Source organism: Canis lupus, chromosome 16 (genome assembly GCF_048164855.1).
Source record: "Canis lupus baileyi chromosome 16, mCanLup2.hap1, whole genome shotgun sequence".
Lineage (NCBI taxonomy): Eukaryota > Metazoa > Chordata > Mammalia > Carnivora > Canidae > Canis > Canis lupus.
The window spans coordinates 58,137,435-58,160,774 of record NC_132853.1 but is presented as its reverse complement, the minus strand read 5'-3'; the positions used below and the strand labels follow the sequence as shown (position 1 = coordinate 58,160,774).

At 61.8% G+C, this 23,340-nt stretch overlaps 2 protein-coding genes and 1 long non-coding RNA gene across 7 annotated transcripts; 1 reads left to right on the top strand and 2 right to left on the bottom strand.

Moving 5' to 3' along the window:
• Positions 1–5,548: 5,548 nt before the first annotated feature.
• On the top strand, positions 5,549–11,216 carry LOC140607240 (uncharacterized). 2 transcript variants are annotated; one of them, XM_072781797.1, is made up of 7 exons: positions 5,549–5,620; positions 7,371–7,454; positions 8,151–8,239; positions 8,663–8,848; positions 9,493–9,630; positions 9,856–10,048; positions 10,533–11,216. In XM_072781797.1, the coding sequence occupies exons 2-7, from the start codon at positions 7,436–7,438 to the stop codon at positions 10,868–10,870; spliced, it is 963 nt and encodes a 320-aa protein (XP_072637898.1). In that variant the 5' UTR covers positions 5,549–5,620; positions 7,371–7,435; the 3' UTR covers positions 10,871–11,216. The 2 variants fall into 2 exon arrangements, with proteins under 2 accessions (XP_072637898.1, XP_072637897.1); XM_072781796.1 differs by lacking the exon at positions 5,549–5,620 and adding an exon at positions 5,668–5,898 and having other exon boundaries at positions 10,525–11,216.
• Positions 6,075–10,006, bottom strand: LOC140607241 (uncharacterized). The gene is made up of 3 exons (XR_012009356.1): positions 9,812–10,006; positions 8,261–8,326; positions 6,075–7,571 (listed from the first exon to the last, which is right to left on the bottom strand). It is a non-coding gene; the product is annotated as an uncharacterized lncRNA (long non-coding RNA).
• Positions 11,217–12,157: 941 nt separating the features above from the next.
• Positions 12,158–16,664, bottom strand: TMEM235 (transmembrane protein 235). Of its 4 annotated transcripts, none has more exons than XM_072781793.1 (4): positions 16,484–16,664; positions 15,285–15,365; positions 14,972–15,109; positions 12,158–13,319 (listed from the first exon to the last, which is right to left on the bottom strand). In XM_072781793.1, the coding sequence occupies exons 1-4, from the start codon at positions 16,653–16,655 to the stop codon at positions 12,763–12,765; spliced, it is 948 nt and encodes a 315-aa protein (XP_072637894.1). In that variant the 5' UTR covers positions 16,656–16,664; the 3' UTR covers positions 12,158–12,762. The 4 variants fall into 4 exon arrangements, with proteins under 4 accessions (XP_072637894.1, XP_072637893.1, XP_072637896.1 ...); XM_072781792.1 differs by lacking the exon at positions 16,484–16,664 and adding an exon at positions 15,605–16,343; XM_072781795.1 differs by having other exon boundaries at positions 12,878–13,225.
• Positions 16,665–23,340: the final 6,676 nt, after the last annotated feature.

Genomic DNA, 23,340 nt, shown 5'->3' with positions numbered 1-23,340 from the left:
CCCAGGGCGCGATCCTGGAGACCCGGGATTGAGTCCCACGTCGGGCTCCCGGTGCATGGAGCCTGCTTCTCCCTCTGCCTGTGTCTCTGCCTCTCTCTCTCTCTCTCTCTCTCTCTGTGTGACTATCATAAATAAATAAAAAAAAATTAAAAAAAAAAAAGAAAAGAGAAACGATTTGGGGCACCACGAGCAACAGACGAGGGTCGGTGCCCGGCGTATATAAATAGCTGGCTGATCCGTGAGAAAAGACTTTGGCTCTGCACGAATATGGACTCCAGTTGGCTAAAACATAAGAAAAGGCATTCAACTCCCTTGCTTATCGGAAAGAGCCCTTGGGGCGCCTGGGTGCTCAGGGGTTAGGCGGCTGCCTTGTGCTCAGGTCATGGTCCTGGAGTCCCGTGATCCAGTCCTGCAGGGGCTCCCGGCTCCAAGGGAGCCGCTTCTCTCCTCCCTGCTCTTGCGCCCTCCCTTGTTCTCTCTCTCTCTCCATCCCTCTCAAATAATTTTTTTAAAAGATTTTATTTATTTATTCATGAGAGACACAGAGAGAGGCAGAGGGAGAAGCAGGCTCCATGCAGGAAGCCCGACGTGGGACTTGATCCCGGGTCTCCAGGAGCACACCCTGGGCTGAAACTGCTGAGCCACCCGAGCTGCCCAATAATTATTTATTTATTTATTTATTTATTTATTTATTTATTTATTTAAATTTTTTTTAAATGAAAGAGCAGATAAAAATCAAAATATTAAAAAAAATCAAAATACGGAATGGCTGACGTCACAAAGCGTGATCCTGCCCGGGGACAGCAGGGGACAAGCAGTGGGAAAGTAGGAACATAGAGCATTTCAGCCACTTTGGGGGAGGGTTTGGCCCTAGAGCTGCAATCCGCATGCCCCGGGGAAACGTGAATGCCGATGCTCAGGGCAGCACTGTTGGTAAAGCAAACCCTGGATCCCGAAAATAACCTGGGTCCTGAAACAGGTAGAATGGAGAACTAAACCGTGGTCAGGGCGCCCGGTGGCTAAAACGATCGCCAAAGAATGAAGCCCAGCTCAGGGACAAGGGGGACCCGGCCTCGGCGGCAAAGCCATGGAGAAAAGCACGTGATGGTCATAATAAAAGTCAGACAGCAGCAGTACCTGCTGGCAGAGGGAGGGCTTGTGAATGACACGGGAAACTTCTGGAATCCTGGCCGTGGTCTATTTCTCTGTCTGAGGAGCAATGACACGGGAGTTCATTCCATATGCATATTTATTTGTAAAACTGCAAATAGACTTCAGGCGCTTTTCCGTGTTGTGTTGCAGATCTCATAACTTTTTTAAAAGCACAAGGGGAGCTGAGCATCCACAGCGCCGGGCACTGGGCACTGGCTGTGTAGACGGGGCGCCGGTGAAGGTTGCGTGGCTCTCCCTCGGGGTGGACAGCACAGGCTCTCCCAGTGGCCGTAACCTCAAGCCCAGCGTGGGTGCCGCAGAGCCTGCCTGCTGGGCGGTGGGGTGCAGCCCCTTCCCCCTCGCGCCCCCCCCTTCTCTCCGGGTCTCCCACTGTTTCTCTCCCCCGCCATGGCTCCGCACCCCCCGCGGTGCTCTGACATCTCCCTCCATGGTGGGGAAGGCGCAGGGTGAGCCGCGGACCTCCTGTCCCCTTCCCGCTCCGCCACAGCACATGTGGCCTTGACGCGGGGCCCAGGGCGCTCTCCTTTGCCACCCCCACCACCACCCCCCAGTCTGGGGAGATTACGGTGCAAACAGCTCTCCCTTGACTCCCAGGCTGCTGGGCCTGGACCCAGGCCAGCGCCCTATGGATCCTGCGGGCTCAGGGCCAAGAGGCTGGGATGGGAAGGACATTTCCCCCAACCTGTTTACCAGGACCCAGGGCCGCTATCTCCAGTTCCAATCTGCTGCCTCCCTTTATCTCACTGGGGCCAGCCTCTGGTTCCCAGCAGCAGCCTCCCCGCCACTCACTTCCTGCCAGCGGCCCAGCGTTACAGGAATACGCACGCTCAACTCAGCTCGTGCGTGTGTGAGTGTGTGTGTGAGTGTGCGCCCACACCCCAGAGCCTGCACCTGGAGGGGGGCCAGCGAGCCCGGGGGTGCTGAGAAAGCAGCCACCCCAGAACTCATGTCATGCTCCCCGCCAAGCCTGCCCGGTGTCCTCCCTCTGCGCAGGGGAGTGGCAACTAGATATCTCAAGAAGGTCAGGGAAGGGGCTGCCTTGGGGACCCCCCTGGAGAGTCCGCAGCAGAGACCAAGGTGGGAGCAGTGTCTGTTCTTTATCCACTCCGGGCTTCCTCTTGCACCGGGACCCAGGGCCCTCCATGGTCAGAGCTCCTGACACGGCTCCTGGTCTCCCAAGGACAGTCCCCTCTGCCCCGGGTTGGGGGGCACCAGGGTTGGGGGCAGTTGATCCATGTTGTCAGTCGTTCAGCTGTTATTACCGCGGGCCAGCCCCGGGCTGGGCATACAGGACATTCCAAAGGCCAAGAGCATCCTGGCTCTGGCCCGGGGGCAAGGAGAAGAGATGACACTGACACCCCAGAAGGCGGGCCACCTCCCTCCCCTGCTCGGGCTGGGGCCAGGGGGGCTTCCTGGAAGAAGGAACATCTCAGCTGAGACCCAAAGACTGAGAAGGTGATAAACCAAGGACGCGTGCCAATGGTTGGGGGGTTTCCGGGCAGAAGGAACGCAGGTGCAAAGACCTGGGGGTGAGACAGAGTCCAGTGCATTCGGGGAACACAAGTGCTGCCATCCGGCTGCCCTGCGGTGACAGGGAGGAGACAGTGACAGAGGCCAGTGGGGGGGTGGGGGTGGCCTTGGGGGAGGAGGCGCCGCTGTGTGGGGTGGGGCGGGCCTGTCTGCTGGCAGGAGACATCTGAGCCTCCACCCCTTGCCCTTCAACCTCCAGGGAGGGCAGCAGCTCGGCGTCGGGGCTGGACTCTGCTCTGAGACTGGGGGTCTCTGCTCAGTAACCTGGGGAGGTGGGAAGGGGGCTGCTCAGGGGCCTCTGGCTTCTCATCCCCAGCCTGGAGCTGTGACCCGGTCCCAGCCTGCCAACAGGATGACTCAGACAGCAGCTGCAGCCCAGGACACACACGGGCACAGGCGCACAGACCTGCATATATACACACATAGGCACACACGCGCATGGGCACCCCACCCTGCACCCCACCCCCACACTCACATGTGTACCACCAACACACAGTCACACGTGCACGTATACACACATGGGCACTGCACATGCATATGCAGACAATGCTTACACATATGTGCACACAGATACGTGTGAGCACACGGACACAGACACATCTATACATGTGAGCACATGGACACGGACACATATATACATGTGAGCACACGTACATGGACACGTATATACATGTGAGCACATGGACACCCAGCTACATGTATACATGTATGCACAGACACACAAGAGCCTAGACAACCCCCCGAGACCGAGGCTTGGGCAGAGGGGACAAGGCCTGAGAAACATGCGGCATTGCTGGCATTGCCTGGTGGTGGCCTGCTCTGTCCACCACCAGGCGGAGGCGGGGCTGGCGGGGTGCCCTCGGACCAGGTAGGAGGTGACAAGCAGCACCTGACAGGTAGAAGGAACCTCTGTTGGGGCCCGCCTTCCCCTGGAAAGAGGCCAGCTCTCTGGGGACACAGCTCTGTGATGGGAATCGGTGACCAGCTGTGTCACTTTGGTGGCATCTGGGATGGCTCTAGGCCCCCTGCCTGGTCCTCCTCCCCCGAGGGAGGCTGTGGGTGGCTAGGCGGGCACACTGTGAAGTGCCCGCAAGCAGAAGGCCCGTCTCCTGTTCTGCCCTGGCTGGGACGCGCCTGGGGATCCAGCTGTTTGCCCCCTTAGTCCTGGTCATCCCGGGAGCCATCCTTGCTGCCCCAACCCCTCCCTTCCTGTCCATGGAGGCCTCTGTCCCCCACCCCCACTTCCCAGCAGAAGAGCTGGAGCCAGACTCTGAGATAAGGGGCTTGTTTTCCAAGGGCCGGAATTCGGCGCAGATCGCAGATCGTGGGTCAGGGCCAGAGGGGCACCGGGGTGGGGGAGTGCCTTTCCTTTCCATGGGGGTCCTTGGGGCCACAGGTCCTGCAGGCGCTTGTGATTTCTGCCCTTCCAAGATGCCCGCACTAGGCAGGGGGGAGACGCTGAGGGTGCCAGGGAAGTTGCCCTGACCCGGGATGTGGCCACGGGCTCCATCTCCAGCCCTGCTCACTTCCCCGCTGGGCTGGCTTCTCTCGAGACCTCAGATGCTCCAGCTCCCTCCTACCCGAGCCTCTGCCTTATGTGCCGCCTTCCTCTGATTAGCGGCCTGCTCTCTTCTCGGCCCAATCGCTGCTTCCTCCAGGAAGCCTGGCCTGCTGCCTCCTGCTGCTGACATGTACCTCTTCCCAACGATCCCCTCCCGGGCAGCATCCCGACCCCCCTGAGGACCTGAGCTTCTTGAGCAGCCTGCCCTTGCTCTCCTTTATCCCCACACCCAGTTTGGACCTGGCGGATAGCTGATGAAGGTGTTGGTGACCTCCTTGACAAGAGGCGGCCCTGACCAGAGCTGTGGCCGCCTCTTCTGGTGAACCTGGGGCCCCTCTGGGACCAACGTCCTCCTGTGGGGGACAGACATCTGTGGCCATGCTCCAGGAAGGGGAGCCACCGAGTGCGGCTGGGCCCTCTGGGGAGACCTGTCCTCCCTGCGTGAGGGAAGGTCACCCTGCAGAAGGTCCAGTCTGGGCCGAGTCACCGTGCACCCCGTGGTGGCAGCGACACCAAGGCCGAGGGCCCCGGGCTGAGACCCGGAAGGATGATCTCAGGAACAGCAGTAGGAGGAGGAGGACTTCCCCACACCGGCAGCAGGGTCGGCGCCCACACAGCGAGGGCGGGAGGCCCATTCTGCAGGAGACCCAGGCAGAGGGGTTACAAGGCTCGTCCAAAGCCGCCCGCCTGCTGAGCGAGGGCTTGAATCAACCCCAGCCCACCCCTCCAGGGCAGGGGGTACGGAGGAGGCGGCTCCCTGTGCACCCCCAGCTCTGCCTCCCTGACACCCCATCGAGTCGGGCGGCCCGTCTCTACCCCTCGGCGTGGCGTCTAGACAATGCCTGGCTCACAGCAGATACTCAACAGACCCGTATTGGAAAAAGCAAATGATGGGACGCCTGCTCGTCTAGGGGCGGTGGAGCACAGTGGCTCAGAGCCCGACTCCGAGACAGCCGGTCCGGCCGCCCCTGGCCCAGTGATCCTAGGCATTCGCTTGTGCGAGGCTCAGTTTCCCCATCTGTGAAACAGGGACGCTGCCAGCAGCTGGTCTCCTAGAGCCGCCAGGCGGCTTCCCTGCACCACCGTTTATAGGGTGCCCGGGAGTTCACGCCTGGCACGCGGCAGGGGGCACAGGAGCGTCCGCTCTATAAGGCTCGCCCGGCCTCGAGCATCACCCTCCCTCTCCCGCACGTGCTGTGCCCACCGCCGCGGAGCCGAACTACAACTCCCAGCATGCCCCGGGGACCCTCCCGCCCCGAGCCTGCGCAGTGCCCGCCGGGACGAGGTCCGAACTACAACTCCCAGCGTGCCGCGCGCGGGCACCCCGCAGGTGAGCGGCGGTGGTCGGTGGTCCAGGTGGGTGCAGCCCCGCCGCGCCGGCCCCGCCGCTCCCGGTCGCGCTCGCCGGGAAGGCTCGGGAGCTGCCCCCGCCATGCTCCGCGGACTGGCCCGGGCCGCGGCCCAGCGCTACGGGGCCCCCCGGCCGCGGGGGTGTGGGAGCGGGGCGGGGGTCCCGGTGCACCAGGTGGACCTGCGCAGCGACACGGTGACCAAGCCCGGGCCGGCCATGAGGCGCGCCATGGCCGAGGCGGTCGTGGGGGACGACGACTACGGCGAGGACCCCACGGTCCGCGGTGAGCGCCGTGTGCGGGCCGAGGCCGGGCGGGGGCCTGGGGTCGTCGGGGCGCGGCCCGGGGGCGCTGTCCGTGGTGCTGCGGGAGAGCTGGCCCGGGCGCAGGCGAGGCGGCTCGGCCCTGCGGCGCCCCGGGGGCCCATCCCCCACCCCCATCCCCCATCCCCGACGGGCCGCTAGAAATGCAGATCCCAGGGCCCCGCACTTACACAGCTGCCCGCCAAGGGACGCCCCGTGACGGGGTGCGCGTTAAGGTGTCGGGCAGCCCGAGCAGGTGGGCACCCCGGGCGAGCGTGGCACCCAAGGCCGCATACGCTGCAGACGCAAGGCAGTATTTGAACCCAGGTCTTCCCTCTAAGACCTGCAGCTCGGGTCGGGCACCTGCAGCCTTTCCACACGAAGACACAGAAAACCGGCCTAGAGAAGGGGGTTTCCCACCTGCTGCACCTCTCAAGGGGTGGGCTCCACCAACCTGGGGAGTGTTTTTAAGGCACAGCGACGGCACTCCCGGCCTGGGTTGAGAGTTGCCACCGTGGTGGGCCACGGCTCTTGCGAGGGTGTGTACTACCCTCTGTTGTGCCAAGGACAAGCCACAGGTTGCCACTTGAGCCCCAAGGACCTGTGTGTGGGGTCAGGTGGTGACTGGTGATCACGTATTCTGCAGACACCTACTGCTGCCTGGAACTTCAAAAACGCTGAGCCCACTGCTTAGTAGGCAGCCAGATACACCGTCACCACCATGGGGTGGGGGAAGTGCCAGGGTTGACGTGTATCCACAGAGGGTGCCTGGGGAACGTGGGGTGAGGAGAGGCGTGGGACTCACAGGGAAGGGGGATTTTGCAGAATAGGCTCTTTAAGGGCGAGTGGAGCCCCCAGGCAGGGAAGAGAGCTGGCTCACTGGGTGCTGAAAGGGTGTTTAGGATAGGCAATGTGGCTGGAGTGTGGGGTACTGGGAGCTACCCCTCTCCCCGGAGGTGAAGGCAGAGGGCAAATCCCACTAGCCTTGAATGTCATGCTAAGGACTTCAGACTTGGTACCACAGGTGGAGGGCAGCCACAACAGGCTTTAAAGCAGGAGCCAGAGCCCCGCCCCCCCAACCCCCCAGAGTCTTCCCTTCTGTTCTGGGAGAGGAAGTCAGCAGAGAAACCGCACGGCCCCACCTGCAAGGGGCTGATGGGAAAGGAAGTGAGACAGGTGTGAGGTCTGGATGGGAAAGGGGGGTTCAAACCACAGAGTTTCAATGTAGGGGGAGACCAGGGCCCAGGAGGAGGCTGGGTGCAGAAGGTTCACTGAGGGACCTCTGGGCCCTGATCTGTGGTCACCAAGGCCACAGTCTGTGCAGCTGGCAGACCAGGGCTTGTCTTGCTAGGCCACTCGCCTACCCCATCAGGACACGGGCTCACGGTTACACGTAACGCAAGGAGGGTGCATTGTGGACGGGTCTCTCTGTACCCTCATCCCTTCCCTCCGCAGAGCTGCAGGAAAAGGCCGCCAAGCTGCTGGGGGTGGAGCGGACCTTGTTTGTGCCTACCAACACCATGGCCAACCTCATCTCTGGTGAGCGCAGCTTAGGGTGACTCCCGTTCGCCCTCCAGGTCCTCCTGCCATGTGTCTTTCCTCGGTGCTGGGGGCCTGAGCCGTCTGGATTTCTGCTGCGCTCAGCCAGGAGGGCCCCTAGCAGGAGAGGAGGGAGGGGGGGAGAGTGTGGTCAGCGTGCCCATGCTCCTCCCAGACCGTGGCCCTGCGCCAGGCAGGCTGCCCTCTCCACGCTGCCCTGTCCCCAGGTTCCAGTGACCACACCCTCCCTTTGCCCCTTATGGCCTGGGGGTCTTGCACTGTCCTTTGTGACTTCCCTATGCGCTGCCACACCTTTGTAAGTTGTCCCTTTATTAAAGTCTCAGGCTTCCCAGTGTGCATGTGCCCTCTGTTCCCTGCCTGGCCCAACTGACACCCATGCCCTGAGCTGCGTGGCCCCAAGGGGCAGCATCGTGGCCAGCTTCCGGTGCAGGCGATGCGCAGCAGGTGGGCTGCAGGGCATGGGGTGCAACAACCCACAGGATGGTCAGCCTAGACTTCTGTTATTAGTGGGACGGTTTTCGGGCACATGGCCCTAAGGTGTCGAAGGGATGCTGTTTCCTAATTGGCATAAGGCACTTGAGAGCTAGTCCCCCGGGGCTCAGCCCAGGAGCTGGGCGGGACCAGGTGGGCCCCATGGGGCTCAGAGCCAACACTGCCCTCCCTCGTCTATCTCAGTGATGGGTCACTGCCAGCGCAGGGGCTCCCAGCTCCTCCTCGGGCAGGAGTGCCACCTCCACGTCTACGAGCAGGGCGGGGTGGCTCAGGTAAGGACCGGCACCCCTCACCTGGGGCCCGCACAGGCTGCTCAGCATTTCTGGTGGAAACCTGCTTCCCAGGCACCTTGTTGGGACCTGCGGAGGAAAGAAATGGCTGGGGTGGTGGTGTCTCTAAGGAGGCGGGAAGGAGAGCCATTGCCACACTGACCACGTGGGGGCGGCCGCGGCTTGGGCCTCTGTGTGAACACCGGCGTGCTTGGTGCTCTGCTGCCCCCTCGTGGGCCCCCGGAGCCCAGGGGCATGGGTGGGGAAGGGCCAGCACCTCCCTCCTCCCTTGCTGGGGTGGCCGTGTCCACGGCCCCAGCACAGGGGGAGGGCTTGATGGCTGCGGGACGACCAGACGGGATGGGTATGAGGTGACGCTGCACCTCTGGACCTGATCCCTGAGCCCCTCTTCCCCAATATCTGCAGATCGCTGGGGTGCACTCCCACCCCCTCCCAGACCTGCCCCATGGCACCCTGGACCTGGCTGATCTGGAGAGGATGGTCACACGGGGCCTGGGGAGCCCCTACCACCCGGTCTGTGAGCTCATTTGCCTGGAGAACACCCACAGCAGCTCAGGGGGTCGGGTCCTCCCCATCGACTACCTACACCAGGTAGGTCCTACCCCACCCCCAGCCTGCCCACCCAGCCAGCTCTTGGCTTCCTGTCCCCTGGAGCCAGTCTCCTTGGATCACGTCTCCTGTGACCCATGCCCACGGCAGCTGGCACTGCTGTGGGAGGGACGTGTGTGCTCCCAGGCTGCAGGTATGGAGGGCACTACTATTGCCCCTGTCTAGGCCCCGAGGACAGAGACCCCCTCCCCACCTCCCCTCCCGGGGGAGCACCAGCTTGTGCGTGGTGTGAGGGCTGCATGCTATGAGAACGTGCCTGCTAACTCACTCTCCAGACCTACTCTTTGCCGGTGGGAAGGGCTGAGAGCATCCCCTCACGGAGCCATGGGGTGGCTTAAATAGGATGCGGCATCTATGGCTCACATAGCAGGCATTTGGCCACAGTGAGCGCACCCACCGTACACCCGAGATAAAACGCTTATCCTCAGCCTGAGTGAAGGTTCCCTTTCACTCAGGACGCAGCAGGCCCAGGCAGCAGGAGGGCCTGCTCAGGTCCCAGGTGGCATGGCTGGTCACTAGCCTGGCTCTGCTCACTCCAGACCCCTCGAGGCTCCTGGAGACCTGTCCTCCCTCAGCTCCTCCCCAAGCCCAGCCCCTCTGATCGGTTGCCTGCACTTCGCCCCCAGGTGCACCGCCTGGCCCGGAGCTACGGGGTCCGGGTCCACTTGGACGGGGCCCGGCTGATGAATGCTGCGGTGGCTCTGCGTGTGTCCCCCGCCCGCATCGTGGAGCACTGTGACTCTGTGTCTCTCTGTTTCTCCAAGGTGGGGAAGCCACTGGCTGCCTCCCGGACAGGGGACCGTGGGGGTGCCCGCAGGAGTCAGCTGGGTTCCCCAGCTCCTGTGCTGGCAGCTGCTGGCCCTGGGCCCCTTCAGCACCTCCCCAGACAGGGCCCTGTCCCCTTTCCTTCCCCCTCCCGCCAGCCCCAAGGACAGAGAGGCAAACCTGGGGGTGCTGGCAGGCAGGACTCTCTCCTCTCTTCCTCCCAGGGCCTGGGCGCACCCGTGGGGGCCTTGGTTGGGGGGCCCAAGGACTTCATCGAAGGAGCCTGGCGCCTCCGGAAAGCCCTGGGCGGAGGGATGCGCCAGGCTGGGGTGCTGGCGGCAGCCGCCCTAGTAGGACTGGCGGACGCCGAGGAGGTACTGCTGAGAGACCACCAGAACGCTCAGAGATTCGCCAGAGGTACCTGGACCACACCCCCCCTCTCCTCCTTTTGCTCCAGAAGAGTGCCTGGGGGTCCCCTGTAGCCGGACCCAGATCCCCGGCAGGTGCACATCCTTCTGACTAGGTTGCACTGAGCCATGAGGGCAGCCCGGGGACTAGAAGGGCGGAGGGCCGAGGCCGACGAGCACTCGCGGGTGTCAGGAATCCTTTCCTGCAGGATCTGGAGGGTGGAGCCTCTAACCTGGGTCTCTACCTCTGTTGGTGGGGTCCCGGAACCAGTCCCCTGCCATCCACCCCACTTTACAGACGAGCATACCGAGGCCCAGAGAGTACCTGACTTGTCCAGGTCACACAGCTGAGAGGGGATCGAGGGTCCCTCTCTCCCCGCCACAGCGGGGCCGCCCTCTGCTCCTTCCGGGGCGACAGGCCTGGGCGGTGGAGACACTGGTGGGGTCCCGGGCTCGGCCTCCACTCACCGCAGGGCCCGGGCCCAGGGCTCCAGGAGCTGGCGTCCCCCATCTGCTCCGTGGACGTCGCCGCCGTGGAGACGAACGTGGTGATGGTGACGGTGGACGGGCTGGCGCCCGAGGAGCTCTGCCGGCGTCTGCGGGCCGTGAGCGCTGCCGAGGTGGCCCAGACCGGGCGCGCGGTGCGCGTGCTGCTGTTCCCCTGGAGCGAGCGGTCGGTGCGCGCCGTGTGGCACCGCGACGTCTCCGCGCAGGACACCGAGCTGGCGCTGAGGAAGTGGGAGTTCGTGCTGAGGCAGCTGGGGCCCTGAGCGCGGTGAGCGGCCCGTGCCCCTGCCGGCGTCCGACGGGGGGGGGTGTGCAGGCGTCCTGAGGGAGCAGGTGGCAGGAGAGGCCTTCGTACATCACCCCGCCACCCCCTTGTCTCCTGGGACCTTTTCTTCCCACACTCGGGGCCAAGCCTTCCAGCAAAGCCCCGGCAGCAGCCAGCGCAGGGCCTCTGCTCCCAGCTCGAGCCATTTGCTCGGAGTTGGGCAGCTAATGAGCGTGTCCCTGCTGGTGCTCGGGGACACGGGAGGAAGGGTGACAGGAGCTCACGAGGGGACAGCGGGGCCCAATGGTGAGGAGCACTAGCTGCCCGGCCGGGGGCGAGGCCTTATCTTGAAGTCATCTATATATTTTTCCCTTTTCTAAAAATAAATTGTCCGGCTTTCAAAAGAGTATGTCTCTACCGTAGATAATTTGGTATCGGATCTCGTTTTAAGCAGTTCCCGGGGTCACACAGGCCCAGCTGGTGACAGGGCGGGTCTCACCCTCACGCTCCCCACTCCCCGCTCCCCGCAGGAGAAGCCAAGGTAGGCCTCACAAGCTGAGTACCTGCCTGCAAAGCCGCCCCATCCAGCGTGGAGGTGGGGACGTCCTCGTCCACCTGCGCTCACCCACAGGGGAGGAGCTTGTGTCTGCAGGTGGTCGGGTGGTGGGACAGACACACAGCCGTCTCCCGGTGGACGGACACACACACACACACACACACAATCAGCAATGAACATGTGTTATCCTGAAAACATTTTAAGAGAGAAACAAGGCTTATCTGCAGGTAGCACAAACTGATTTATTTAAGGACACGTTGGCACAATGTTGCTACACGGAACGGTAAACACTAATAAACACTAAAACATAAGTACAAATAAGGTGCGGAGCCCTCAGTGGGGCCCCCCAATGGTGCTAGGGCCCCAAGGAGCTTCCTGTAACCTTCAGAAGAATAAAGGGAGGATGAGGGAGGGTAAGACCAAGGCCTGAGGGGCCCCCATCCACCCCCCTGCCTACATCCCAGACTCAGGAAGTCCCTGAACCCCAGGTGGGGCCGTCTGGGACTGCCAGGCCCCTGGGGACCCTTCCCTCTGTCACCTTGACTTCTCTACCTAAGGAAAAATGAGCGAGCCTCGTGATGTGCCGGGGGCCTAGCCTTGGTGGGCCTGCTGCTTGGTCTGCGAGCTGAGCCCCCTACCTGAGCCCCGCACCTCCACTTAGTAGGCCTGCGGCCCGAGCTCCAGGCCTGCCTCTGGCTGTGGGCAGCCCCGGCCCCGCCTGGCTAGAAGCCCCTTCACGGTGCCAGCGTGGCGCGACTCCCCTGCCCCCTCCCCCCCCGCTCATTCAGGCACCCACCAGGCCCCCCGCAATCACAGCCTTTCCCCAGGGGCTGCAGACGGGAGGGTCGGGGCCCCGGAGCACCAGCTCAGCAGAAGCCACAGCCGCACCAGGACAACGACAGGGGTCTGAGAGGTGCATCCAGGCCACTCAACTGCCCCTGCAAATCCCAGAGGACTCCCAGGCCACCCCACCCCATCCTCCTCACCAGCACCCGTCCTTGAGCCAGTGGACCGAAGAGGCCCGGGAGTCCCGCCAGCCTGCTAAGGGCCTCTGGCTCAGCCATTTGCTCCGGGATGGCCCGGGCCTCAGACTCCCCTTCTGTAAAACGGGCGAATGGTAACAAACGTGAAGGGCGACCGCAGGACTGGACAAGCCCATGAGCGGGTGGCACTCGGCTCGGGGCCTAACGCAGTGGGTGCTGCTTGCCTCTCAAACTCCCTCCTCCCCAGGACAGAAGGCAGCTCCTCCACCCGACCCAGGGCCCTAGGAATGAGGACGGGGTGGCACACGGGGGCACACCCTCGAGGGGCAAGGGGACCCGCTGAGCACCCCCCACCCTACTAACATCCCCTTGGGCCACTTGCTAATTCCTCCTGGGACTCCTTTTCCGCAGCCCTAAGAGGAGGCCAAACCAGTTAGTCCCTGAAGGGCACAAACCAGCAGGGGGCCCCCCAGACACCTGGCTTTGCCAGGCAAGAGGAGCCCGGATCCTTGGCTCTGCCCCCCGGCCCTGCCCCCGCCCCCACAGGGGTCCCCTCCCAGCCTGCGGGGATGCTGCGGAGGCAACAGGACACTGAGCCCATCCCCCCCGGCCCTGGCCTCTGCCCCTCTGGGGTTCAGACGGCCACCGAGTGGGGGCCCCCCTGCCGCCGGCTCAGGCGGAGGGCGCGGGCTGCTGTGAGCAGAAGGATGCCACTGAGCACCTCCGAGGCGCACGAGCCCCAGGCCAGGGCCAGGGACCAGCCGAAGCCGACGCGGACGTGCTGCACGTGCCGGGGGCCGAACTGGCGGGCGGTCTCGGCGAAGGCCAGGTGTGAGTAGCTGATGTAGACGCTGATGCCCACCAGGGTCAGGGCACCTGGGGGGGGGGGGATCACTCACCGTGTCTACCTGCTGGGCCCAGTGCCTAACCAGGCCCTGTGGACACGGCCCTGGGGGCCCTTCCCACTGGCCTGTAGGGGAAACGGAGGCTCTGATTCGGTCCCCAAGCCTCCGGGCCTCGCCCCATAAACCCCCTTAGACACAGCACCCCCCACAGCCTCAGCCACAGCCCCCACTCACATAACCGCCTCTACATACACAGCACCCCGCCGCAGCCCCAGAGTCCCCGACACACGCCCACACAGACGCACGCACATGAGTGCACAGACACACGCATGCACGCGTGTGCACACACATGCAGCCAGTGACCTCTACTGGCAGTCGGGGGGCTCTGGAGCTCTGGCCAGGCCCCCAGTTCCCCCCACTTCATTGGGTTACCCCCTCCCCTCCTCTGGCCCTAGCCTGAGCCCTCTCCCTGCCCCCAGGTCTGAGGTCCGGGCCCTCCTCCTGCTCCCATCAGCCCTGTCTGCCCCCAAGGTGGACACTCTCCTCCCTCTGACTCTGGCCTTGCACAGGGGGCTGACAGTGATGGCAGCTGACCCATGCCCAGGGAGCGTCCCCCACAAGGAGAGACCCTGAGCTAGCGGAGCAGGTGGGGTGTTCGAAGCAGGTCCCTCAGAGGAGGAGCACCCCTGAGCAACTGCCTCCAGCCCCCCCCACACCTCCAGCCCACGCCATGGTTCTGAGAGCATCATGCAAGGCTTCCTGGATACCATCCCACCTCATCACTCCTCTCCGTGGCTTCCCAAGGTCCTTCATAATTGGATCTGGGCCCACACAGCCCGTCTCTGGGTCAGGCCACAACTGACACACTGATTTCTCCTGCTTTTGTTCTCAAAAGCACCCACCCGGGCTGCTGGTCTCCCACACTCTTGGGACCGGGCAACCCCGCCTAGTCCCACTTGACTAAGGCCTCCCCTGGGCCCAGCATCCCCTGGGAAGGAGGCCGTCCTGCCCAAGAGGCAGCTGTAAGCCCACGTGGTCTGGGCCTCAAGTACCATGGCCCGGATGCCAGGTCCGGCTCAGGCCTTGCCCCCGACAGCATAGGCCTCTGAGGACTGAGCCCAAGGGGCCCCAGCCCGCCATCAGTGACAGCCAGCCTTGGGCAGCAGCGGGCAGCGGCTGGCAGGCAGGGGCAGATGACACCTCGAAGCAGAAGTCAGCTTCCTGCTGACCCTGGTGAATCCTTGGACATCTCACCTGGAGGCTGGGACCACAGAGAGGCCCCGGCTACAGCCCCGAGGGAGCGCCTGGCCAGCACCCAGCAGGGTCTGGATGGATGTCGGCTGGGAACTGCCACCAGTCACATTCTGGGCCTGGACTAGGGTCCCTGCCAAGGACGGCGAGGCCCCTTTTCACCTGTCTTAATGCCTGGCCCTGCCCACTCTTGCTCCTCCGACTAGGCCTGTCTGGGAAGGAGAGCACAGGTGGGGGCCAGTCTCATGCCCCCCACCCCCACCCCCACCCCCACGCAGGTCTAGAGGAGCAGGTCCTGGGATCGCCTTCGGAGCTTCATGCCTCCCATGCCTAGATGCTCGACCCTGGGGTTGCTCCCTCCCTGGCTCATAGGCCCACAACCAGGACCCCTACCCTTGCTCAGAGGACCAGCCAGGGTGCCTCACCTGAGGCAGCTCAACCCCCGGGGTGGGCACGGGGCACAGGGGGCAGGAGAGGGGGCACCCCCACCCCCAGGCCCTAGGGCCCCCAGGGCGCCTACACTCACCTCCCAGCAAGAAGTAGCAGCCGGTGAAGAGAAGCAGCAGGACACTCTGTGCCAGGGAACTGAAGAGGCCGCAGATCCAGCCACACACCACGAGGACGAGGCTCAGGGGCAGGACCACCATGATAGCTCGGTGCAGGGCTGCCAGGAGAGGGGGCTCAGGGTCCAGGCAGGGGCACGCACCTGCCCCCTCCCCACCCCGAGCCGGGCAGACCCAAGGGCGCCCTTCGGAGCCCCGTGTGCCTGGAGAGCTGCCTTCGCAGGACCTCGCCTGGCGATGAAGGGAGGACAGGGGATGCCCGGGCCGAGGACTCACAGATGAGGTGCCGTACTGAGGTGGGGACATCCAGGTTCTCGCTGGCAAAGGGGTCGATCAGCGGGATGCAGCTGTTTTGCCCTAAGAAATAGAAAGGACGCAGAGCCTGGTGGGCTGGACACCTGTGGGGTCACCGCCCAGGGGGAGTTTCTCTGAGAGGGGGGACCCACTGGGCCGCCGGACAGCGCCTCTGCAGCGTGCCCTCGCTCCCCGCCGGAACCCAGTGGGTGACCAGTGGCCACAGAGCCTCGTCCGAGTCTCTCCTGGCCCCCCCGAGCTGGGCTCCAGACGGGTGTGGAGGGTTTGTTTCTGTCACGTACTAGTAACACCTACACGGAGGCGGGCGTAAAACCTCAAACCTTCCGGAGACGCTGCCCTCAGCGCTCCCGGGGCCCTGAGCTCCCGGTGGCTTTGCCTGGAATGGAAGAGGTGCGTGTAGCGTGCACGGACTCTTGCACACATGGGCACACCCGCACGCGTTTGCAGACACACGAGCACACACGTGCACACACCCTCACAGACGCTGCTGCCCCCCCCCAGGGCTGGTCCCGGGCAGGGGAGCACCCCGCCTGCTGGCCGCCCCAGCACCCAGGCCCCGCGGAGGGAATGCCCTCCTCTCCCTGGACCCAGCAGCCTCTGGGCGGGGCACGCGGCATTCCTGTTTGTGCCCATGCACTTGTCAAGCCGGCAGGTGGTGGGGGGTGGAGAAAACCGGGGTCTTACCCTGAGTCCCGCCTGTGCCAGGCTGAACCCCGAGGGACAGCAATGGAGAAGCAACTTCCCAGTGGCCCCCAGGTCCCCAACCTGCTGCTACCTCAGCACCCACACCCTGCTTGAGGAAGAACAGCAGCCCAGCGCCCTGGGTGGGGGGCCCTGCCCCTGCCTTCCTCCCTCAGGCCTCCACCCCCCAACCCCAGTTTGCATCCTGAGAAGTATCACCTTCTCCCCACCGGACAGCCAATGGCAGGGCCCACGGAGAGCCTGGGGCTGACCTGTCACCTGTCAAGTCCTGTGCCCGCAGCTCTTGATTGACTCCACCGCCCACCAGGGAGGGCAAGGGACTGCCCAGAGCTCCTGCTCCCCGGGCTCCGGGTTCCATGCAGCGCCCCCCTTCCTGAGCGCGCAGTCCGGACGGGGTGGGGAGGGGCCGGAGCCGGGACCCCCGCGCCCTCCGCGCCCCCGCCCGCTGCCGCCCGTACCTTCGCAGACGCGCCAGAGCCCGGAGTGTGAGGACAGCCGCTGCGTGCGGTTGCCGGCGGCCGCCACCTCCAGGACGTACCAGTAGTCGCTGGCCACCGCGGCCACCAGCAGCGCGAAGCTGAGCAGCGCGCCCAGGGCGGCGGCCAGGAGCAGCGCACCCAGCCGGGCCATGCGGGGGGCTCGGGGAGCCGGGCCCGGGGAGTGCAGGGAGGGGGAGCGGAGGATGGGGGAGCCCGGCTGGGGGTGCGGGGTGGGGGGAGTGGAGGATGGGGGAGCCCAGCCGGGGTGCAGGGAGCGGAGGATGGGGGAGCCCGGCCGGGGGTGCGGGGTGGGGGAACGGAGGATGGGGGAGCCAGCGGCGGGGGAGCAGGGAGCAGAGGATGGGGGAGCCCAGCCAAGGGTGCGGGGCGGGCAAGCCGTCCCTTCCCGCTCCAAGCCTTTCCTGGACGCGGCGCCCCCTTTTGTGCCTGCGCCGGCCTCGTGGTCCGCCCCCCGGGCTCGCAGGAAGGTCGGTCCCACCTCTCGGCGCCCGCGCCTGGAGCTGGGCCCCAGGGGACAGAGGGAAGCCTCAGGGCCGCAGGTACACCTGCCACAGACCTGCGTTCAAAGCCCAGCGTCCCCGAGGAGCTGGCCGCTCCAGTGCGTCCCGGCCGGTGTCTTAATCTCTCCAAACCTCCGGTTTCTCAGCCGCCAAATGGCCGGGCTGAGGAGGAGGAGGGTGGGGCCTGCACCGCGGAGGGGGCTCAGCAGGCAGCTGACCTGGGCCCAGGAAGCCGGGGAGGCAGCCCCCACCCCGCCGGGTGGGGCTCTTGGCCGCTGGCTGGCCCTGAGGTCCCGGTCTTAATCGGTCTCCAGGACTAACCCAGGGGATCCGGTGCAGGGGGTGGGAGGGCGGGGGTGGGTGGGCAGGGGCCTGGAAGGACGAGGTCCTGCTTCCAGCTCGCCTCTAATTACAAATGCCACAGAGAGCGAGGCTGGGCTCCGCTTGTCCATCACCCACTCGGCAAACATGCACAAAGCACCTTCTAGGACATGGGTCAGGCAGGAGTGGGGTGGGAGGCGGAGGATCCTACAAGGGCAGAGCCCAGGCGGAGGCAGTGCGGCGCTGGGCAGGGAGGGGCTGTCCCAGCGGGGCTGTTGGGGCTGCGGCTGAGGGCGACCGGAGGCCTCCTCTCGGGGGCCCCTGGACCAGGCTGCAGAGTCTGCAGGGACACGGCCCGAGGCTTGAGGTCCACATCATCACAGAAGGCGGCCCTTCTCCGACGGGTCATCCAGCCCCCTTTCCCTGTATCAGGCACTTCTTGGCTTGAGGAATACAGGCAAGAGAAGGTCGCAGCACAGTCACTGAAACAATCCTTCAGGCGGCCTTCCGAGCCCGTGGCCCGGTTCTGGGTTTCTGCAGCGTCTTCCCATACACTTTGCGCCGTGCCCAAGGTTGGGTTGGAACACGAGCGGGCCTGGGGGCTCCCAGCTGTGGCAGCGTGGGTGCCCCCAGTCCCTGCTCGGCCAGCTGGGTGGCAGCCAGGAGTCCCCTCTGGCAGGTGAGAGAATTCCTCAAACATACTGGGCGAGGGGAGTGATGAGGGCGAGGCAGCCGGCTACAGAAGCAGGAGGGCAGAGGGCTGGGGATGGAGGGGAGTGGGGAGGCAGGGCAGGGCCCCTGCTGGGAACAGCGGTGGTGGGGGAGGAAGAGGAGTCGTGACCCCAACATTTAGCCACAATGGGACAAGGATCAATAAATACTGCTTTAGGTGGGTCAAAGCCTACCTCTGTGTTTAACGTATGAAGGGAGACGGGGAGAACTAGGGAGCCCCCTTTGGCTGTGGGCTCCACATGCTTCTTCTGAATGACCCCTGCCTTTTGCAGTGGTCTTCTTTGCACCCCCATAGAACTTAGAAATGGGATTGTGCTGTCGGGGCCAGGGCTGGCTCAGAGCCCCACAGCCCCGCACAGGAAGACACGGATTCCCCTCGCATTGCAGTGCAGACGGCCAGGTTAGGAGTCTACACTTCATCTGCTTTAAAGAAAAGTGTTGAAAACCCAGTGTGCATTCGGGAGCTACTGATTGGATTGTCCCCTAGGCAGTAGGCACTTGTCCACGAGGGGCTATTTTGATGAATCTGACAGTCTGTTTCCCTAAGATGGACCCAAATTATGCCCTAGCCTGGCTCTGGAAGAGCGGTCCTTTGGAATGACCCCTATTTTTCATTGGTCATCTTTCTACCATCGACCCACAGTAGAGCTGTCGGTGGCCACTTGGTAAGCCCGTCTCCAGGAGGTCGGGGCCTCTTCAAAGTTAGCATCAGACCACTACCACCAAAATCAGGGACAGGAGGGGACTCCGGATGGAGGAAATTCCGATTATTAATGACAAACAGGGATGCACACAATCCTCTTTTTCTAAAACGTACATTCAGGTATCTATCTCTTCAGGGGCTGCAAGAACAGGATGCTTGACCCCAGCGACCGCCGTGGGGCAGATGAGCCTCCGGCTCCAGGCCGATAGTTTCCTGCCTCCAGCACAGGGCTGAGGAAGCGGCCGAAGCTGCTGGAAGCTGCTGGAGAAATCACCGAGCTGTTCAGCATCAGCTACGGCACCGCTAAACTCACCGCCCTGGGCAAACTCCTCCAATGGAAACCGAACCTTGCCAGTTTACCCACACGTCGGTGCGCGCAACCAGGCTGCATTATGAAGAGAGTCCACCCTGGTAGACTGGTCAAGACGCTGTTCTAGTCAAAGCCTGCCAAGCTCAAGGGTCCTCAGGTGGTGGAGGTCGTAGGCTGGAAGCTTGGGTCTTTCACACGGATGTGGACAGCGGACAGCCTCTGTGGGGTGTGGCACAGACCGCGAGGCAGCCACGCACCTGGTTAGTCTCATCTCCGGGCACTGACAGGACCTGGGAAGGGCTCATCACGGCCACCTCGGACTCGCCGGCATCTGTCCACGGAGCCTCTGATGGAGCTCTGCTACAGGTAAACGGGAAGGTGCCGCTGAGGTCTCTGCATCGCAGAACGCACCTAGTCCTGAGCGTGCACTCCCGCCCCTGGCACCTGGCACATCTGGCAGCCTGCTCCTGGTTCCCGGATGGCTCAGATCTCTCACGCTGCCACTCCAGGAAGTTAGTTATCTTCTTCGTGTGTGCATCACATGGCTATTTGTTGGCTGTGGCCTGGAGCCTGAGCTCACTGCAGGAAACTGAGTCCTCCCTGGCCTTGGTTCAAGTTCTGGGTGTAGCCCCAGGCTCACAGTAGGTGCTCAAGCATCTGACTGAACAAGTAGACAGGTGTCAGCACCTTGGCCACCAGAGGGAAAGAATCACAGAGAAGCTAAGGCTCCAATCTGGTTGTTCAGCTGAAAACTGGTTCGAACGCTGTGGGCTGAGCCCACTGGAGAGGAAATCTATGGCGCAGTTGGTCCTAAAGGAGCTAGATTCCCCAAGCGAGGGGACAAGAAACCCTTTGTGATGGTAACACTGGTTCTGGCGAGCTGAGGAGGGCTGCACAATGCAACCCTCTTTTTTAGCTCAGACCTGAGATGTCAAAAGCAAGCACAGACGTTTTACTGCAGTTACAACAGAGCAAACTGGGTGAAGGGTACACGGGGCCCCTTTGTATTTATAAGTTCCCATGAATCTTAGTTCAAAATTTAAAAAATGTCCTACTGGGAGAGTCAGTGAAAGTCTTGAGGAGGCAGGTTTCAGTTCCTTTGAAGGTCTTTCGGACAAAGCAGTCTGAGAATTGGAATGGGGATGGTTTCAAGATAGCCCTGTCTCTGGAGTCAGGTAGCCGACCCCCGCCACACCAAGGCCAGGCAGCGTCATTCATCGCGGAGGTCCCATCTCTAGGGGCAGGACACCTGGGTCCAGTCCTCAATCCTAACAGTTCCTAGTTGTAGGATTTTGGACAAGCTACTTTGCCTCTTTGCAAATCTCCATTTCTACATGAAAAAAATGTAGATTAAGATCACATTAAGACTTTGGGCACCTGGTGGCTCAGTGGGTTAATTAAGCACCTGCCTTTGGCATAGGTCATGGTCCTGGGGTCCTCCCAGGATCAAGTCTCCCATTGGACTCCCTGCTCAGTGGGAAGTCTGCTTCTCCCTCTACTCATGCTCACTCTCTGTAAGGAGTAAAATCTTAAAAAAAAAAAAAAAAAAATCACCATAAGACTTTATATACAATTTTGAGTTACTTTAAGTGTAACCTGCAAAGGGTTGGTCAGGGTCCCAAGGGGGTGCCAACCTGCAGGCAGCGGCACATAGTTCCACTCTTGGCAGGTCACTTTTGGTCGGGCTGGCTCTCTTCATGGTGCTGGGGACAGATGGAGGATTTGGATTCCTGAGGCTGGCCTGCAGGGGTCTAACCTGTACATCACCCTATGTACCTGACAGCCCATAACCACGCATCACAACCCTTTCTAGACTCTCACCAGACTCTGAGAACCTGAAAAGAGGATACACATTTGAAAGAAAACTGAGGCTCTGGCCCTTGGCAAAGGCTTGTGGCTTGATTAATGGAGGTCTATTTAGTGTTCTAAGCAGACAGTCATTAAGGCCCAGTGAGAAATAAGGCCTCTAGGAAATACCTCTGTGGAAGGGAAATGTGTAAGATGGGCTGAGGGTCAGCCCCACAGCACAGCCTGACGAAGCCAAGAACCTCATCGCTGCCCATTGTGCGAAGGGCCAGCTTCTCTACAAAGCCAGCTTGCAAGGGCCCAGTTATGAAAGTGTTCATTTACAGACTGGCACAAATATCCAAATTAAGCAGCTTACAGATGAGTATAGAGGCTAGAGAGCTTCCCCGCCCCCCCAGCCCCGCCCCAAAGAAACCACTCCAATAAATATGCTCCAAGCTTGGAGGAAATACCCTTCCCTTTCTGAGATAAAGCAGAAAAATAGAAGTCTGAGATGCATTCTGCATAGCCAGTTTATACCTGGAATGGGTCCAGATGACACACAGAAGTGGGCCTTGTAGCCCAGGGCGGGCTTTGTGTCTGCCAGGGCTCAGCCCTTCCCCACAGCCGTGTGGGCGGGAAGCAGCAGGTGGCAGCTAAGGAACCACCACAAAAACCCAACAAGATTTAAAAAACCCAGTAGGGTCTGCAGCAGTGTTTGAAATGAAATGGTTTTTATTTTTCAGAAATGACAAGATGACCTCCGATAGGACCGTAACAATCCTGAGCACCCTGCAGCTTCTCCTCATAGAGGGAGAAATAAAATCTATCACTGCAACAGCGCCAGGCTTCAGCCCTGTGTGAGCCAACCTCGGGGAGGGGACAGGAAGGGGACGGGGAGAACGGGATACGGACGTGCAGGAGGGCGCAGCAGCAATGGAGACACAGCCAACCGGGGCTGGCAGGTCACCCGCAGCAGCCCACCAAGTCCCCAGAGCTCTACGTTATTTAAAAAGGACTTGGGCCACTGCGTTGTTGTCAGGGAGGGAACCCCCAGTGTGTGCCCACCAGCTCACGAGGGCTGCCTAGCTGCAGCCAGTTCACAAATGACAGTTTCTGCTACCTGTTTCCTGCAGCCTTGGCTCCAACCCACCTAAGGCTCACACGGATTTTCCCTATGACTTAGAATGGCTTTGTGTTCACTTTAATTGTAGTTTGTGCCGTTCTGTGAAGTAATAAGCAAAGAAGAAAGCGACATTGCAGAGGCTTGGGAGAAGCTGAGGACTTGGTCTCAAGGGCCCCCTCACACACATCACACGCCTACAAGGAATGCCAGCTGAGGAAGTGTAGACGAGGAAGCCACAGCTCGGAGGCACCTACTGCGGGCCCCAGCTGCCAGGTTTATTACCACTGCTCTAACTCTGACATCGTGGACTATGATCCTGTGAAACTGCGAACAATATAAACAAGTTATCTATAAAAAAGTTTCCTCCAAAAGAGGTTTATGATCCACTTTTTAGATTAATTGGTCCCTCTATCCTCCTTTGGGGGTGGGGGTTCATGTTAGAAAGACAGGTGCCTCATCAGCCACCGAACCCACGTCATGAAGGCAAGTAGCGGTCTGCAGAGTGGTGGGAACAGTAAGACCAGAACGCCTTCCGTGGGTCTCATCCCACCCCTGCCTGCCCCATCTGTGCCACAGCTCATTCAGAGCAGGGAGCCAGGCCTCTGGAAGACGCACTATCTGGCATTAAGGAGTTTGTCCTCATCTGTTGCCATGTGTCCATGGTGCCCACTGGAGGGAACATATCTTCAAGTGACCTTCGAGCAAGAGGCTCTACTATTAAGACAACAGGGCCCCTCCACCCCACCCCTGCCGTTCGGGCTTCAGTCCTAAAAGGGGTCTGGCACACATGGAGATGGAAGCAGTCTGGGGTTGGATTCCGCTGGCTACCCCTGTGAAGACAGGCGAGGAAGCCCCTTCCCACACACAGCACCTCAGAGCTTTGGCAGGGATGGCATTTTGTACAATCTGCTCTGGAGGGAAGGGAGGCTGCTGCAGAACCGCAGACCCAACAAGGTAAAAGCACGGCTACAGGACTTGTAGATATTCAAGTGAGAGAATACAGAGTAGTGGGAAGACAAGAAACACACACTCTAAATTCAGATTATTAGACAAATAAAATCTAAAGCAGAATCCTTAATTCCCTATTTGTCCAGTCACAACAGGCCCAGGATTACGTTCAGGCATCAAATCTCAGGCTTTAGAGCCAGCCGTCAAGCTGAAGCCCAGATGCTTCACTGTGGAACGGCTCTGCCCATGAGAGCACACTTGTAACCTTCTCACCCCGGGACGGCCGGGAACCGTGGTACAAAAACTACCAAAGAGAAAAGAGAGAACCGGTCACTGTACTCGCAGCACCAGCCGCACAGAGAGAAGTTGCCCCTGGCGCCACTTTCAAGA